The sequence below is a fragment of the Sceloporus occidentalis genome, unplaced genomic scaffold (assembly GCF_023333645.1).
Source record: "Sceloporus occidentalis isolate IW3139 unplaced genomic scaffold, rSceOcc1.0.p SCAF_2, whole genome shotgun sequence".
In the NCBI taxonomy this organism is placed as follows: Eukaryota; Metazoa; Chordata; class Lepidosauria; order Squamata; family Phrynosomatidae; genus Sceloporus; species Sceloporus occidentalis.
The window spans coordinates 156877878-156896120 of NW_028316982.1; the positions used below are offsets into that span (position 1 = coordinate 156877878).

General features: G+C 38.2%; 1 protein-coding gene across 1 annotated transcript in view; it reads right to left on the minus strand.

Annotated features, from left to right (window-relative positions):
• LOC149319173 (solute carrier family 15 member 1-like) overlaps positions 1-17996 on the minus strand; it is a 32066-nt gene extending 14070 nt beyond the window's left edge. Inside the window, exons 1-15 of the mRNA XM_089508399.1 lie at positions 17942-17996; positions 14623-14651; positions 12718-12802; positions 12487-12628; positions 9861-9980; positions 8363-8462; positions 7119-7209; positions 6280-6363; positions 5372-5454; positions 4433-4519; positions 2834-2923; positions 1952-1996; positions 1521-1553; positions 1330-1418; positions 601-682 (exon numbers count right to left, since the gene is read on the minus strand). Coding sequence (XP_089364525.1) covers positions 601-682; positions 1330-1418; positions 1521-1553; positions 1952-1996; positions 2834-2923; positions 4433-4519; positions 5372-5454; positions 6280-6363; positions 7119-7209; positions 8363-8462; positions 9861-9980; positions 12487-12628; positions 12718-12802; positions 14623-14651; positions 17942-17996 — 1215 coding nt within the window. The remainder of the gene's footprint in view (positions 1-600; positions 683-1329; positions 1419-1520; positions 1554-1951; positions 1997-2833; positions 2924-4432; positions 4520-5371; positions 5455-6279; positions 6364-7118; positions 7210-8362; positions 8463-9860; positions 9981-12486; positions 12629-12717; positions 12803-14622; positions 14652-17941) is intronic.
• Positions 17997-18243: the final 247 nt, after the last annotated feature.

Consider the following 18243-nt stretch of genomic DNA (forward strand, 5'->3'; position numbering starts at 1 on the left):
TTGTAGTATTTGCAGCAGATACATTCCTTGATCTATATCAGATTTGGTGATGCCTTGGACCAGGTGTAGATAGTCCATCCCAGGATTTCTGCTGTGTGTTTAGGAAGCGTAGAACAGTTGGCCGGTGGCCTTGGATAAGGAAGGATTGCAGAACAATAAAGCATCTTTTAAACACCTGAAGAGCCTACAGTCTGACTTCTGAGAACTTAGGCCTCCAAACACAACACCCCCCACTCCTAATTCTGATCAAATACTTTATTGCCTAATGATTTACTCCATTTCACTGTCTTCCCCAGTCAGTATCATCCACCTGATCTTTCTGCCATCTTGTCTGATAAGAATCAACCAGGAATGTTAAAATGTTTAGTATGAAGATAAATTTATTTAAATTTGCTCTGCATATTTAATTCCAGAATGTGCCATTTGTATTCCTAAGATCTGTGAAAAGCTTCTTATCATTGGGTTTCCACAATACTAAGTAAAACTAAAAGCATCAGATTTTAAACAACCTGTATTTTAACACCAATATCCATTATTACAATGTTAAAAGCTAAATAAAAGTCCTCTTCATAGAATTTTGCTAGATTTTTTTTTACTTACATCTATTTGTACTTGCACCAAAGCAGCAGCCCCAAAAGCCAGAGCTGCCAGCAACATACCCACTGTCATCTTCCTCAGAGGCCTAGTGCAGAAGGGAGCAAGCAGATATTTAGGAACATGCTTAACCAAAAACCTCCAGCTGTAATTAAATCCACTGTTGCTATTAAACTACTGAAAATTATTGCCACATTTTTAGGAAAGCATGCCAGGCTTTATACTCCAAATGAGCTTAATGGCTATTGGATTTTGACCCACATAACTTGTCACTTGAAGCAGTTGCCTCATGCTGCCTAATGGTGCAGCTGATTCAGGTCACTTTCTATGACTGCTGTGAAGAGGACAACACTATGGACATGATCTGACTGTGCAGTATACACATCACATCTCACATGTCAGAAGCCAAGCTGGGGTTTCTTTCTTTTTAAGGAAGTGGGGGCTTTCTTATTGTACAAAAGGAGATCACTACAGCTCTCCAGTTAATTGAACAGAGTAGCTAAATAATCAATGGCAAATAGTAGTGCAGTGCTGTTGCACATATATTAGACTGATAGAAGGAAAGAGCCATATTCTCATCCCATCCCCACCACACGTGTATTTTCCTTTTCATCCACCATTTTGAAGCTGATTTGCAAATTATTTTATACTAAACCCAGACACTGTATGTGTCCTAATACCACTACTGTACATGCTAGAGGTGAAAGCAGTTTCTAAACAGCGAACTTTACTTACGTGAAATTTATGCGACATTTCTGAATCAGAGGGTAAACCACAGCATCCACAATTGGCACCATTATAACAATGAGTATTGGGTTCACAGTCTGTTGAGAGAGAATAAAACATGAGAAAGTGGAGATTGTTCAAACACCATTAAAAGGTCTGTTAGAAAGAGATGAAAATATGGATGTAGATATTTACTGTACCTGCATCTGGTCTGGCTGAATCTGAACAGCACCCTAAAGGGGAGGAGAAAAGAGAGGATGTATATCATACTTTTAAAACATTCATAAATCAACACTTGAAATATTATTGTGCCAATCTAGCTACCCTTGGATTATACTACTGTAATGAGCTGTGAGTCCTCAATTACAGCTCCATATATTGGTAGCAGCCCTAAGATATTTTTGATGTAGGGTGGGGTATAGATATTTAAATAAATATATACATACATACATACTAATAAATAAGGGTACTCATGCATATAAAAGACAGGCACATGTCTTGCTACAGCAGGAAATGCAAGTGCAAGTCAAATGTGCTTTCAGTGGGATGCACAGCTGTTCATGCATAAAAATACTTCCCAAACACCTGACTAGAATTCAGTCAAGCTGAAGGAGTTAAAGAAATAACTTACAAAATTTCCATCCATGGTTGTGGCTTGCAGTGTCCACCGTGATCCCTTTGAAACAAAGTAAGAGATGTTTCTTAGCAAATAACTGTAATTAAATATTGTCAGAACATACGCTTACAGAATATCAAGAATACTTGTTTTACTCGTACACTCCAGGTCATTGTTTAAGGGAAGGTTGGTAAGAAATTAAGAAAATAATCTATAATTAAGATTGCCAAAATAATCTGTTTATGAACTGCTCTGAGGGCATTTGCCTGGGCAGGAATCAGGTTAAAAATTAAATCAATAGAACTCAATGACAAATATTTTAAAGATAATTTTGTTGGCCTGTGGACTTCTTGGAAAACAAAAACAAAATGTATCAAACCATAATTTACAAATCCACTGGGGCTCTTCTTCTATTATGTTATATTAGTGAATATGTGATTTGCTTTCCAGGTACAATTGTTCTGTCAGCTTTAATATCAGAATAAAAGAATAACCGCCTCAGTTTAGTCATTTTGGCCTCTAGGGAGAATCAGGCTTGATATGCTCTCTGACCGATTTATTTGCCTTTTTTACAGTAATTAGCATACACAGAAATCTCCTCCAGCAACACATTTCAAATTAGTTAGGATTCTCTTCATGCCAGTGTTTTTCACTGTCCAGTTTACACAATTACAAAAACTAGAAATACAGTGACGTGGATTAATTCTGGCTTCCATTTTTAATGATATATCTTTACATTTGGCAGTCTTATCTAGTCCCTTCATAGCTGTCCATGTCTTGCTCTGATTTCTTGACCACATTCACCATTTTGATTCACAGCTGAGCTGAAGTATAGAAAAGCTTTAATTATTCCATTATCATCATCACCCACTTTATGAATATTCTTTAGTAATTTACCTGCTGATCAAAAAGTGCCCAAAACATAGGGAGAGGAATATACAGGAACAAAACTTTCAAAACCATCTTAGTCTGGACAATAAGCCGTTTCTGTAACAGAGGAAGAATACAAGAGATGTTAAAGTATTATCTCTGTAAAATGATAAAAGTTGCCCATATACAGACTGGAACTGATAGTGACAATATAGATTAGAATACACAATGAGACCTCCTGAAGCATATCAATTGTCACCTGGGAGACAGAACGCCTGCCCATCTTCCTATATCCACTTCTCAAAGTTGCATCCTGCAATATTAGATTACTGTCTTTAATCAAAAGTATTTGGAATCAACAGTAAGGATTAGTCCAAATTTAAAAACATGTCAGGATTAAAACAATATCAGCTGTAGTTCCAAAGCCCAGTCTGAACCCCAAGGTGCTCTAATAGTGCAGGATAAGAGGTGACACCATGGTTATTCCCATATTACAAATCTAGGGGAAAGAGCATTCAGAACACATTCCCAGCTATCAGAAATTGGGTCCTGGTCTGTTCAAATAATGCTGCCTCTATTGTAGGTGTCAGAAGTTAGACAAGCAGTCCTTATCTGCCAAAGATTCAATCAGTAAATTAAACTGATTTAATCACAGTTCCAGAGATCAAATAAATCTATCAGAGAACCAAAAACTGGGTCAATTACATTTACTGATGTCAATCTTCTGTTTCCTGCAGTGTCTCATGACTTACTCAGGACTTACAGAACAGAATACAGAATACAACTCAGTGCAAGTGTTTTTGAGAGAAGAAGTAGCATTTGTTGTGACTTAAAGACACTGAAGGTTCCAAGTGCTGGTCACACAGAAACTGATTTGTTATGTACTACTGGACTTGGAAATTACATATTGTAGAAAGGTTAACAGACACCAAAAGAAGTATCTTAATATGCAGTGGCATCACTAGGGTTAGGAATCACCCAGTGCAGAAACTCATGGTGTCACCACCCCTATTTACTTCCTTGCATGCCATACAAAATCCTTAGTAATGTTTTTTGTACTAATGTTACTGATAAATCATAATTCCTGTATATCACTGAATGTAATAGTAATAGTTGTGACATAAATAACTAGCAAAATTAAAATTATAGCTTTAAGTTACAGTATCATAAACACCGTCTAAATGTATTTACATATACATAGTTCCATGTGGTTAAAGTGAAAATTTGGTAAGATGTTATATTTTTAAAGAACATTTTAAAGAATTTAAAAATGTAAAAAATAAAATTTTAATTTATTTTAAAACCTGGGGCCTCTTCTTTCTCTTCCCACTGAGCTGAAGCTCTCCCCATTCACACCATCTGTTTAGAGTTTTGAAATGATGCAGGTGAATGCCACAGATTGTTTCTGACAAAAGGCAGGTGTTTGGGAAGCAGTGGTCTCAACTCCCATCTTAGGGTGTCATCTGATGCAGTCCACACACCTCAGTAATTGTCCATGTTAATATGTATGCCTTAACAATGTATTCTGGGTGCTACTGTAGATAGCTTTGACAAAAATATGTCACTTAACAAGAGCAAATCAATTCAAAGTGCAAAGACTAGTTCTGTACAAATAGCACAACTTACATCATACTTCTCACTAGCCCAGTCCAACCAGTGTTCCCTTTTTGGAAAATGTTTGCTGCGATGCCTGAATCTATTTCCAATAGCAAACTGCAAAAGAACAATTTCAAATTGTTAGTGATGCTGTTTATTACTGATTATTTTAATAAGTTCTTACAGACAGAACAATTTCCATGATTTATCAAAATGAAATAGAAATGTAAACAATTCACATGTTTTAACTGTATTTTTAATACTTTCTAAAATGTTTTAATTGAATTTTTATTTTGACGTTTGCTGCTATTGGCCACCTTGAGCTCTATGTTTTGGCAGACAGGTAAGATAGAAATCAGGGCAGTGTATCACACCTCCAACTGTCCCAGTTCGGTAGGGTCAGTCCTAATGAATCCTCTGTGTTCCCACTTTTTCTGATGTTTTTAAAATGTCCCAGTTTCTCTCTCCTCCTCTTCCCACCTTTCTGCTTTGTTCTCAGTTTGGAGGGAATGGCGTACAAGTAAAATCGATTTAAACAAGTAAAATAGGTTTAAACAATTTAAAATAATTTAGAAATTAAACCATTAAAATAATTTAAATAGTCTAAAACATATTAAACAAGTTGATTGTTAAAAACAATTTATGTGGTTAAAAGTTTAAAACTATGTACATGAACATTTTGGAAGAAATTAGTTAGGCCTCAAAGGCTTTAATGAAAAGCTATTTTGTAAAAAAAAAAAAAGGGGGGGGGATCAGAATTAAGTCAATGTCAACCTCAACTGGGTCTCCAAGGCAAAGACATTCTATAAATGGCACATCACAGAAGAAAAGGTAATTGGCTGTCTTGGTTGGGGGATTCTGTGGTATGTAGTCTAAAAAAGTTATGTTTGCCAAACAATATTCTCTTGATAAGCTCAGAAATACACAGTGATCCTTGAAAATGCTCCTCTTGCACTTCATATTGCTTACCGTAATGCATTTAGCAACTTGGACCATTATGTTGCCCTGTGGTTCAACTTTCTTGTACATTGTACTTCCAGCTATGAATACAACTGCAGAAGGAGAAAAAGAAAACCACCATGTGATGAAGCTTTTGAAATCTCAGAAAGAGCAAGCAAATATCAGAAAGAATAAGCCTGGGGCAAATTACCTGGGGCCATTGCAACCACTCTAAGAACTGATACAGAAACCCCAGTAGACAAAATCAGCAGCTCACATGACTGTATACTGTTCTGAATTGTATTAAATAACTTTCTCTTTATTTCATATAGCTTACCATCTCAGCAAACAAAGAATGACACTGTCGCAGTAGCATAGCAAGCCTCTACACCAGTCAGTGACATCACTAGGGTTGGCATCACCTGGTGCAGTAACTCATGGTGTCACTGACCCTGTTGACTTCCTCCCGTGCCACACCATATAGAATCCTTGGTAATGTATTTTGTACTAATGTTATTCATAAATCATAATTCCCACATATTACTGAATGTAATGGCAACAGTTATGACATAAACAGCTAACAAAATTAAAATTATACCTTTAAATTATAATATCATACGCACAGCCTAAAAGTATTTGCATATGCATTTTTCATGTGGTTAAAGTGAACATTTGGTATTATCTGATGTTTTTAAATAAAAAATAAAAAATAAAAATATTTTTTAAAAGTGTGTGTGTGTGTGTGTGTGTGTGTGTGTGATGGATTAACAAAATTGCTTCACATTTGGACTCTTGGAAGCATGGCTGTGGAGACTCCTTGAGGGTATGAATGAATGAATGGATTTTAAAAATTTACAAATACATTACTGCAATTCCTCCCTCCCCCCCCCCAAATTTGTCAAATTAAAGTAAATTAAAATGAAAGGAAAAAAACATACCGAGTGCAACAGCCATTAATACAGCAGGGACTCCAAATGCCAGAGGATAGCATTTTTGCTTAACATGAATTCCGCATTCCACCCCTTAATAAAAGAAATGAGCAGGAGACATAATCAGAATTCTTCTGGAACAGAAGCCTATGAAAGCCATATCTGATCTACCAAATTCTGGTGATTACGCAAAAACCAAGTTCAAGAACAACAGCTATTGATTAATCTCAGGGATTTTAGTTCATATTTGGATAGCTGAGGGCAAAGATAGCTGTATTTTTTTTACACCAGACTTCTTTACACTCTTTTGTGAACAGGAGGTCCTCACTGAGCAACTGTTGTCTCTTACAGTCTTTAGAAGATGCCATAGCGATACTGTTTTATAATCTAAATAGTAGCCCTTTTGTTACTATGGAGACTATCACACGGGAGTTAGACGTGACTATCCCTTCAGTGATGGATTTTACAACAATCTCCCATAGTTGGACCCGAAGGAAGCCATAGGCAGCCTGTATTTCAAGAATGGGAAATTTTCTAGGATGGAAAATTCATACAGGCTGCTTATGGCCTGACCATGGCAGAGTGCAGTAAAATCCATCATCCGTCGAGGATAATCTCATCCAAGTCCTGTGCAATAATCTCCTTAGATGTAAGCCAAGACCCATACAGTTGTATTTCCCTTAGTGACTAAGATAATGGTGGGATACCACTATCACAACATTCACCAAATATTTCGCCTTTATAGATGAAGACAACTGAACATGATGTCTGGTTCTTCATGAGCCAAAGTCTGAAATAAACAGTTAGTTCTTCTAAAATAGATTTATACATATAGGAGAAAATTTTACCTCTCAGCATTGGTGTGATTATAGTGGAAAGAAGGCTCCCAGCATTAATGGACAAGTAAAATATAGAGAAGAACTTGCTTCTTTGTTTTTCCTGAAACGCAAAACAAAAACTTGGTATAAATTACCCATGACTGTATTCGGTGTTTTATAAAATAGTAAAAAAGGTAAAGATTTTTCCTTTACAAGATTGTCTAGTCACGCCCATCTCCATTGCTAAGTTGAAGTGTTGTCAGAGATGGCTCTGTGATCATGTGGCCAGTATAACTGCAGAGAACACTGTTACCTTCCCACTGAAGTGGTACCTATTTATCTACTGGCAATGTTACATGCTTTTGAACTGCCATGTTGACAGAAACTGAGACTAGTGGTGGGAGCTCACTCCCTCATGCAGCGTCTCTAGGCCTTGAACTGCCGACCTGCCAATCTTGCAATTGTCAGAGTCAGTGTCTTAACCCCTGAGCAGAGAACATCTAATTTAGCAGTTATTTAGTAATGAGTAAAGAACAAAGATCACTATACAGATGCCTCACTTTAAGACATCTTAAATAGGCCTTTGGTATCCACTGAGGTTTAATTTCAGTCCACCCCCATGGATACCAAATCAGTGGATGCTCAAGTCCATTTAAAAACAGTGGTGTAGTAAAATGGTGTCCCTTACAGAAAATAGCAAAATCAAGATTTGCTTTTTGGAATTTAAAAAAAACATATATATTTTCAAGCCATGGATGGTTGAATCTGTGGCTAAAGAATCTTTGGATATGGAGGCCTAACTGTATATGCTAAAGGGCATGACTGCTATAAGTAAGCATGATCTTGCATCTATTAATGATAAATAAGAAATAAAAGTTTCATGTCTTTTTATTTAGTCTTGGGAGTGAAATACTGTAGATAGAGTTAATGCATAATGGGTTTTTTATCCACAAAATTCTTAAATTATCAGGGGCAAAGTTGCCAATCACATCTTTTGTTATTAAAGTTGTGAGTAAATGCCCCAAGAATGATTTGACAGATCTTGGAAATACCTAATTGAAAAATAATTAGTTGCTTATAATCCATTCCTTTTTAGTAGAAAACTATGGCATAACTAACTTACATTGCAATTGTAATGTAACACAGGAAAATGTCACACTTTTTGCAATTTTACTCCCTCCTCCTATACAAGCAATGAAGCTGAATAAAACAATGCATTCTTGAAACTTCTCACCAATCACTGAGTTGGAGTTTGAAACAAAATACTATTATACCTGATGTTCCTCAAACTGATCTCCACCAAAAGCTGCTACACATGGCTTGATTCCACCAGTTCCCAAAGCAATCAGGACTAAACCAATCATAGAGAAAACACTGCAACAGCAACAACAAAAAATGTATTTACAAATATGCTATGGGATCAAATGACTGAGAGCACTCCTAGGGGTTATTCAGATGGTGAAAATAATACAGGTAAAATCTGGGTTAAATTTTTGCATTTTGAATGAATCCAATTAAGTGGGGGGGGGGGGGGGCTGCAAAAAAACCCCACTTAACCCAAGACAGACAAGACTTTTTATCGTGCATTTACCTTTCCTCACTCACTGTATTTTACAGGAGCTTCAGAAAATATCCACTATCACCTTCCCTTTGTAACCCTTGTTTTTGCACCTTGTTTTCTATCTTCTCCTTGCCATAAAAATCTCTTAAGGAGTAACAGAGGGAATAAATGCATGAGGTGATTTCAGGTAAGGCTATCATTCTGCCATCATTTTGCTTAATTTCTTGGGGTTTTGTGTACATTAAACATGACATCAATCACAACTAGTCTGGGGGCCCCTCTTTCCCACAATGTTACATATGGTAACCTCCAGTAATCCCCTGGGATCATGACACATAGTATATTATTCATCCCAAAGATGGATTACTGTGAAATCAACTATTGTGAAGTCAATGGACAACTATTGGTGCAAGACAAGATAAGATTTAAACATAGTACTAAACAAATAAATGTTAGTTGCTATTTTATCCAAGACAGCTTCTTTATATTCCATAGTTGACCGTCGATGTGCTGAGTTTATGTTTCAGTTTTCATTCTTTTGATATTTAGACCTGACACTGTTGTGGTATTCTAGAATTATGGGTCCACATGGATAGCCCACAAAGCCAAGTCTAACTACCACAAAAAATAATTTTTAATGTAAACAATATCTTCAAATATGACCACCAATAAAGACGGCTGTAATAAGAAAAAGTGTACACATACAAGCTTTGTGTATGGGTAAGTGAACCTCTTTCTCTTTTATTTTTTTTTTCTTTTTGTTGCTTCTGATTCTGTGGACCACATAATTTTTCTGTCCTCTTATGCATACCGATTAGAACATTGGAGAAGGCTACATCTGATGCATCTGCTTACCTTAAAGGGCAAAATTTAAAGCATGTTTCTAACGAAATTCGTATGCTTCTAGCAATTACATTGCAAGCACATGCTATAAAATATACAATTTCCTCTGTAAAATGAGAGTGGAGATTACAAATGTTCCATAGTTAAACAAATGAAAGTCTTCAGAGAGTCATCAAAACACATGCGTCCTCCAGCAAAGCACATTTGCAATTTTATTGAGGGCAATAAGAGTAATAGGACAATGTGAAGAGCACAGCCAAGGCTACAACAATTAAACAGCAGTAAACAGAGGGTTTGTGGTACATTGAATCTCTAGTACGCCCCAATGTGCATTCATGTGGGAGACAGAAATGAGTGCTGAAACTTACACAGGAATCTTAACGTCATCTGGTACACCATCCCTGTTTCCATCCATCAAATCATTTATGGAACTTATTGACAAAACTGCTTGCCCAACTGTGTACACAACGGACAAGGAAATAATGGTCCTGTTATGAAGAAAGTAGACAGAAGATGCATTTTTAATGGCACAAACCCTCATTCTTGTTTGCTTGAATATGAATTTGTTATGTTGGCTTAACTGTCCAAACTGTGTTTGGACAACTATACCATGACAACAAAAATCTGAGCATGTTATTGCTGAACATATGCAAATAATTCTAAATGTCAACTCAATATTTGATGGTTTTTCTGTTCTTGTTCTTAGGATCCTATTTTGCTCCTAGTCTCTATATCTGAATATGCCAAATACAGAAAGCAAGGTAAAAGATTAACAGCTCAGTCCTCACTATGTTTGTCTTAAGGTAAGCAAGTTGGTTTTGATAGGCCATTGTTATGGCCTGGAGAATGCACAAAGTGTGAACAATATACATTTACATCTTTAAACATGCATACAGATGAGCCCATCACTCATGTGTATGTACCCAATTTCTATGAGTTTATGTGCACAGAAGCCCCCCCCCCCCACACACACACACACTGCAAGTAGTCTGCAGTCTGTGTATTTTAGGTTTCTTTGTCATCTCTGATTAAAAATACAAGGGATTGAACCCAATAAGCTCAGTATGCAAAGCATGTCCTCCATTACTGAGATATGACTCTACTTGATGAAGAGGAATAGTGACATTGGGAAACTGAGAAATCTGTTGTGCTACAGTAATGAGAGTCTGAGTATCTGTATATGTTAAACCTTATATAGGCGGGTTACAAATCGCCATTTTGTACGTATTCACTACGTATTAGGGTTAGGAAGGGGCGGTGCTTCTGCACCCCCCTAACCCTAGTATGTGGTGAATACGTACAAAATGGCGGCGGCCGTTCCACACGGCCACCGCCATATTGACATAGCGGATGCTGTGCATCCGCACGTCGCGCAGCGCTTATGACGTCGCGAGTGCGCCATTGGCACCTCGCGGCGTCATAACAGCGCCACAGGAAGAAGCTCCATTTTGGAGCTTCTTTTTTGCTCTGCGCGGGAGTCGCGCGGTTTGGCTGCTGCGGCTCCCTCGCAGAGCAAACAGCAGCGCCGGCAGACTGCCGCAAAGAGGCGGTCTGTAACGCACCTCTGTGATCACTGCACAATTGTACATACAACAGGTATCACATGTGGCATCAGTGCACTCCAACAAAACTGGAATTCCCAGACCAGCAAAGAAGGAAGTAACTTTAAGGTCACTCCCACACAATGAGAGTAGAACTGAGCAGTGGATCTTTTAAATTGAGGCTAAGTTGTCTGATACTCTATTATACTATTTAACACATTCTCACACACGGTCTCTCTGGCCTGAATCTTGTTTAGTTCCAACTAGAGTAGATTTATGACAGCCAGCCATGGTGTAGTGGTTTGAGTGCTGGAGTATGACTCTGGATACCAGGGTTCAATTCACAATTCAGCCATGAAAACCCACTGGGTGACCTTGGGCAAGTCACACACTCTCAGCTTCAGGAGAAGGCAATGGCAAACCTCCTCTGAACAAATCTGGTCAAGAAATCCCAATGATAGGGTCACCTTAGGTCACCATAAATCGGAAACAATTTGAAGGCAAACAACAATAACAACAATAACAAGAATCACAGAATAGATTTACTGACTTGATGGGATTTTATAAATGTAGACACACAATTCAACAATTGATTTGCTTTTTTTGGGACTATCAATGAAATTTAGGCTTAGGATAAAATTTGGCCATTGTGGTTCAATTTCTGTTGGTATCAATGCCAAAATACATTCTCAAAAACAGAAACTGGATGTATTTCATGTGGAAATCAAAATGTTTAGTTTATGTTACACACACACATTTCTATATTTCAGGCTGCAAGCTGAAATGTGGAATTTGCACAGATATTATTAAGAATATGTGAGTAGTTTCACGGGTCTGCAAATGTTATACAGTTGGCAGAGCAACACTCATTTCTCCAAACCATGTCTGTGTTTTTACAGGCAGAAATTCATTAGATGTTCCCCATCACTTCTTTTTTGTACTAGGGAAAGGTGTACAATGGATTTTGCGCAGGCTTGTGGCTCTTACCAGGGTGAGGAATTGATGGGCAGGAGACAAGATTAATTATATGAATTCCATCTTCACGAGATTTTTTTCAAGATAAAATTAAAGCTTGGAAAGGTTACTTTTTTGGACCACAGTTCCAATAATTCCTCAGCCATAGGCCTGTTACAGACTGCCAAAATAAAGCTGCTTTGGGTCTCTTTGGAGGTATGCTATTTAAATGATGCATGGGTCCTAAGAGTCCGGAGGTCGCGCCAAAGCCACACGCCATTCCTAAGCACTGGAGTGCAGCTTTGGTGCAGCTTCCGGATTCTTAGGATGCATGCATCATTTAAATAGCATAACTCCAAAGAGACCCGAAGCAGCTTTATTTTGGCAGTCTGTAACAGGCCAATATGTTCACAGTCATACCCAAATAAGAAACTGTCTCTTCACTCTACTCAGCTGCTTCTTGCACAGAATTATTTTGGTATCTTACATTTGTACTCACTTGAACTTTCCCAGCCAGGAGTCAGCCACTAGTGCTCCTAGGATAGGTGTTAGATAGCATAAGGCAACAAATGTATGGTAAATGGCTGTAGCAAGATTGTCATCCCAACTCAGAAAAAACTTGAAGTAGATGACAAGCACAGCTATAGGGAGAAAATAACAAGAATTAGATAAAGGAAGCACTCTGTAACTGTAGCTATGATCAATGAACTATAGTAAACTGAAAAATCACCTCTCATTCCATAATAGGAGAATCTTTCGCAGAATTCATTGATGACAATGAAGAAGATACTGAGTGGGTAGCCAAAACAACCAGGCTGATGGAGCAGAAAAACAGACAACAATAAGCCATAATAATTATGAAGCCATGAAACAAATATCACTCCAAGGGAGGGGGGATATTAAAATGTAGGCTTTCACAGCAAAACTACACTGCAACATCTACAATAAGTACTGTATTTTCAAAATTGTATTCATTTTATTTGTAAATCTTTTTGAACTGGAATCCAGACCCTTTATTTTCTGCAGAAAGCGGGGGGGGGGGGGGGGGAGGAAATTCTGTCATCCACCCACATCTTATGCCTTGCTCCTCATGAGCCTCTGGATAGCAGGCCCATGTTTGAGGAGTTCCTAGTAGGCTCAATTTTACATCAATGGGCCCCATCCAGATTACATGGAAGCAGACAATAGCTGGGTCTGGTAGCCAAAAATATAATGTCTCTCTGGAGCATTGTGGGAAATTGAAACGGCACTTGGAGTGGCCATGTGCCCTTCTTTACAGAGGACATCTCATTAAAGACAAACTACCTGAAGAAGACAGAGCAAGAATGTTAAAACTTCCCATCTATAGCTTCCCATTTATATTCAACACTGTACTAGATTGTGATTACATAGTTGTTATTATTCTTGTTGTTATTGGATGATGTTAAAATTCTGGCCCATCAGCAAATATTTTATTTGCAGTAAATGCCTTAACAACCAGGGGAATTTTTTTTTAAAAAAATTATAGAATTCTAATTGATGAGAAATTATAGTATGATACAAAATAGTGTAACTGGCATATAAATAAATAAATATTTAAATGTTATATATAATATTATTTAGAACCTTGAGTTTTGCTACAAAGCAACAGGAAGCTAAGGAATCCATTTCCTGAACCAATTCCTGAAACTGGTTCTGAAAAAAACGTAGTTCCCACTATGTTTGCACCGGTTTTAGGAATCGGCAAGTGGCAGGGGACAGCTTGTTGGCCCATCCCATCTCTGGCCTCTCCTAGCCCCAAATCCCCAGCCCAGCTTCTTTGGCCATTGACCAGCTTCCCTGCGCCTTTCTTAAAATTTCCCACAGCCAGGGAGGCCAGAAGGCGGTCGCAGAGAAGCCAGGGGAAAGCTGGGAAGGAGTTCGCAAGTCTGGATGTGACTGTACAGCTAACTGGAGGGATTGGAAGGCAAAACATAGGGCCCTACTCCCTATGTACCTGTTCACCACTGACTTAATGGGTCTATGGCTGCACCCACAGTGCAGAAATAATCCATCTTGACACCACTTTAACTGCCATGGCTCAATGCTATGGAATTCTGGGAACTGTCATTTGCTGTGGTCAGCAGATACCTCTGGTCAGCAGATACCTCTGGTGCCACAATAAACTACAGTTCCCAGAATTTCATAGCATTGAGCCATGGCAGTTAAAGTGGTGTCTCAAGCCAGGTTATTTCTGCAGTGAAGATGCAGCCTATGTCTATTCTAACTGGCTAGCAAGTGGATTTAGGGAAGAGGTGGGAATCAGGAGGCCCTCCAGATGTTATTTTACTGTAGTTCTCATCACTCCGATCCAGCATAGCCAATGGTGAGAAATGCTTGAATTTGCAGCTGAAATTCACATGAGTCTCACTTCTGGTTAGGTTGATCATCTATTTTAGAATACGCTGCCTCATATAATATGCTGCCTCGGAGTGTAACGAATTCTTCTTCTTTGGAGGTTTTTAAACAGAGGCTGGATGGCATGTATTTTGTCAGGGGGTTGGACGGGATGGCCCTTGAGGTTTCTTCCAACTCTATGATTCAACGATACATTCTTCAGCAAATAGAGATATCCAACAAGAAAAAAGCTACCAAATCCTACAGCATGAATACTTACCACATGATTGCTATGACCTTTATTTTTCTCTGTGGAAAAACAGAAACAGAAAAGATGGAGGGAGAGCAAAAAACAATCAGAATAAATTTAACAAAATACACAGCCATAATTTCAATTTACTATTGAGAAAATGGGATTTTTAGGTACAGTTTTGCATTACAGATATAAATAAATCAGAAGAATGAAAAGTGGATTTTATATTACATAATTGCATTTTAAAAGAGATTAATAAAATGTAGTGCTTATGAATATGTAAAGGATAACAGATGTTGCCTAGCTGCAGCTCCAGACTAAAGACTAAATGTTACAAAAGTTTTAAAAGTGCATAGGCTTATATATTAATTAATTTATAAAATAATCTCACATAAAATATATGCAGTAGTTTACAGGGTTTTTTTATACAGTAATTGAACTTTGGCTGCTCCTTATGTGGTCAACAGATGTGCACAAACACATAGAAGCATATATACACGTTCACATCACATTTAATTATGCTCCAGGTTTGCCTTTTAAAGAGACAACACACTGCTTGAACATATTCCATATATACTTTCTCCTTTTACAAAGAATTAAATGTACTAGTTCAACAAAAAGCATTAAAACCTTGTTTGAAGAAACCCATCTGCCTATTCCTAATGTACATTACAGTTATTAACAGGTATAACACAGCAAGAACCACTGTGGTGTAGTGGTTTGAGAGCTAGACTATGGGGCTATACAGACCGCCCCTTTACTGATTGCATGCTGCGGCACTGATCCGGCCTCCGTAGAGCACAAAAAGGAGCCAGAAAAACAGGCTCTTTGTTGTGCCCTCAAAGGGGTGCCATAGCCACCACCGTGCAATGTGATGACGCCTCTTTGGCACTGCACCATTTGGATGCAGCACCAGAGGTGTGTCATTATGGTGCATGTCATGTGAGCCGGCACATGCCAAAATGGCACCCTGGTGGCGGCGTGAGGACATTGAGCGTGGGGACACTCATCCCTGACTCTGCCCACAGGCCACTGGATTGCCTTGGGCAAGTCACACTCTCTCAGTCTCAAAGGAAGGCAAAGATAAACTTACTCTGAACAAATCTTGTCATAAAAATCTCATGATAGATTTGCCTTAGGATTGCCATAAGTAAAATATGATTTGAAGGCACACAACAACATTAGTGCATAGCTAAAAAAAGTGACGTACCACTGCCAAATTCAATTCTAATTCAGGATGTATCCTGGTATTATCACATGCATTTTGCTGCCGCCGGCCGGGTAAATCCTGGGTAACTTCCAGCTAGAATCCAAGCTCAGCTAGTCTCTTTTCAAAAGCGGGAAGCTCCTGGCTTCACAAATCAGTCAGCTGAGCTCATATTCTAGCTGGACATTACCCGGGATTCATCTGGCCGTCAGTGTCAGTGGCAAAATGTGTGTGATAATATCGGGATACATCCCGATTTAGAATTCAGTTTGGCAGTGGCAAGTTGTGTTGCTTTTTTTTAGTTGTACGCTGAATTCCAGCAACACAGCAGCTAGACTGTTGACAGAAGTGTCATGTAGTCCCCATGTAATACCTGTCTTAAAGTAATTGCACTGGCTGCCAATATGCTTCCAGTCTGGCTGTAAGGTACTTGTGATGACATTCAAAGTGCTAAATGGTTGATTAGAGAGGTACTTTCTTGTCTTCTGACACCAAGAGCAATACAGTGTGTAAGCACAGTGGCATCCCAATTGTAGCCCTTTGAAGGCTTTGGTGTCAACATTGACTTTGTTCCAGCACCAAGTAAAACATGGCTTTGAATAAGGCCCCTTAGGGGCCTAATTGGTTTACACATACATATGGTTTTAAACTGTTTTAAACTGTATTCTCTACCAAGAGTGCAACTACAGAGGGAGGGAACAAAATTAGGGCATTGCCTGCCAGGTAAGAATTCTACTCCCCAATGAAATTTACCTTCAGCCCCAAAATTAATAATATTGCAGTAACTTAAAACTCCAGTTGACTATTTATAAATACAGTTTAGACATTCAGTGGGACAGGCAAAGTTACCAAGGGAATGAAAGCAAAACAAACATATGAGTTCTAGGTGTGAACTGTTTTCAGTGTGAGGAGGACAAAAATAATAAAATTATTTAAATAGAAAAATAGCTAATATGTTAAATAGCTAAAATGCCTGTATATGAAATAAGGGAAAGGACTGTTTTTGTAATAAATAACAGAACCGGTCAAAGAGATCTTTTCATGGCTTTTTCATGACAACTCAAGCTTGTTTATGGTTCAAATGGGTGCCTAGATGTCTGCATTAGTCAAAATAAGGAATGTTGAAATGCCATGCTGGGACAGAGAGTAAAAACAATCCTGATAAGGGGGATTGATGGGTACCCATATGGGGTTGAAAATATGTGCTTTTCTGTAACCAGTGACTGAATGAAATATACCATGTTTAATTCTTTGTAGCCAATCAATGTATAGACCAGAGATTTTTTGTATGAATCCATATAAAAAGGCGGAACACCTGTTGAATGGGGCTTCAGATTTTTGGGAAATGTTTCCTCTGAAATGAGCCAGCTAATAAACTTACTAACTTTTTTGCAAACTTCTGGGGTCTCCCTGACTGTTTTGTGGGAAATCTGCAATAGTCTTACTATCTGGAAAGCTCAAAATTTGTGGACTGAAGGAAAATTTCATTAATGGGACATAATTCTTATTTGGGAAGATAATGCCTTCATTTCTCCTCCCCTATAGCTACGCACCTGCTCTCTGTCCTGCACCATCACAGGCATGTTTTGTATGAATACAGGAGATGTCCTTTTTGTGGCTGTTGCTTGGGATGTAGAACTCCTTTCCTAGAGAGGCCAAGGTGGGGGGTTTTCAACAGTGTGCCTCTGGTAGGGAAGATATTCCTCCCCGCCAAACAGGCTTTTGGGAACTGAATATTTGTGGGGCTAGAGCTTTAATAATTGTGTTATACTGACTTTCTGTTTCTTTTTAATAGATATAACATTGTTTCTAATTTTAATTATAATTGCATTATGTTTTAAATTTTTGTGTGCTCCACTAATGACAGGTTTTAATTTTATCTGTTTTACATTTGCAAGCCACCTTGAACTTGGGCCTCCTTGGTCTAAGTCAATAGTCAGTACTCCATATTGGCTGTTAGCAAGGAGTTTACAGTGTGTAGTTCAGTAATTATATTTACAGCCTGAGAAAGCAAAAAACTTTGTCCAAAGATGCAATTGATATTCATAATATGATGTTGTCTAAGCTGAGGTGGCTGTAATTAATTATACGATCTTGTGGTAGATCACACACACAAAATATTGTGATTGTTTCACCTACCCAAACAAATATATGGTTGTTTTCCTGGATCATATCTGTCCTGAACATTGTCCATGGTAGTCACCACACATAGTAATCCTTCTTAGATTATAGCCCCAATATTTACACCACCTCCACACATTTTTATATACACATTGTCCATAGCTGGTCCCTCGCCACTCACTGGCTGTCACCATTAAGTGTTTACATCTGACTGGAAACATCATCAACAAAGTTAGGGAATTCTGATATATCGTTATGACCAACTTTCTCCAAGTTGTATTTGATGGGCTGTGAGTAGAGTAACCCTTAATTTAATCACA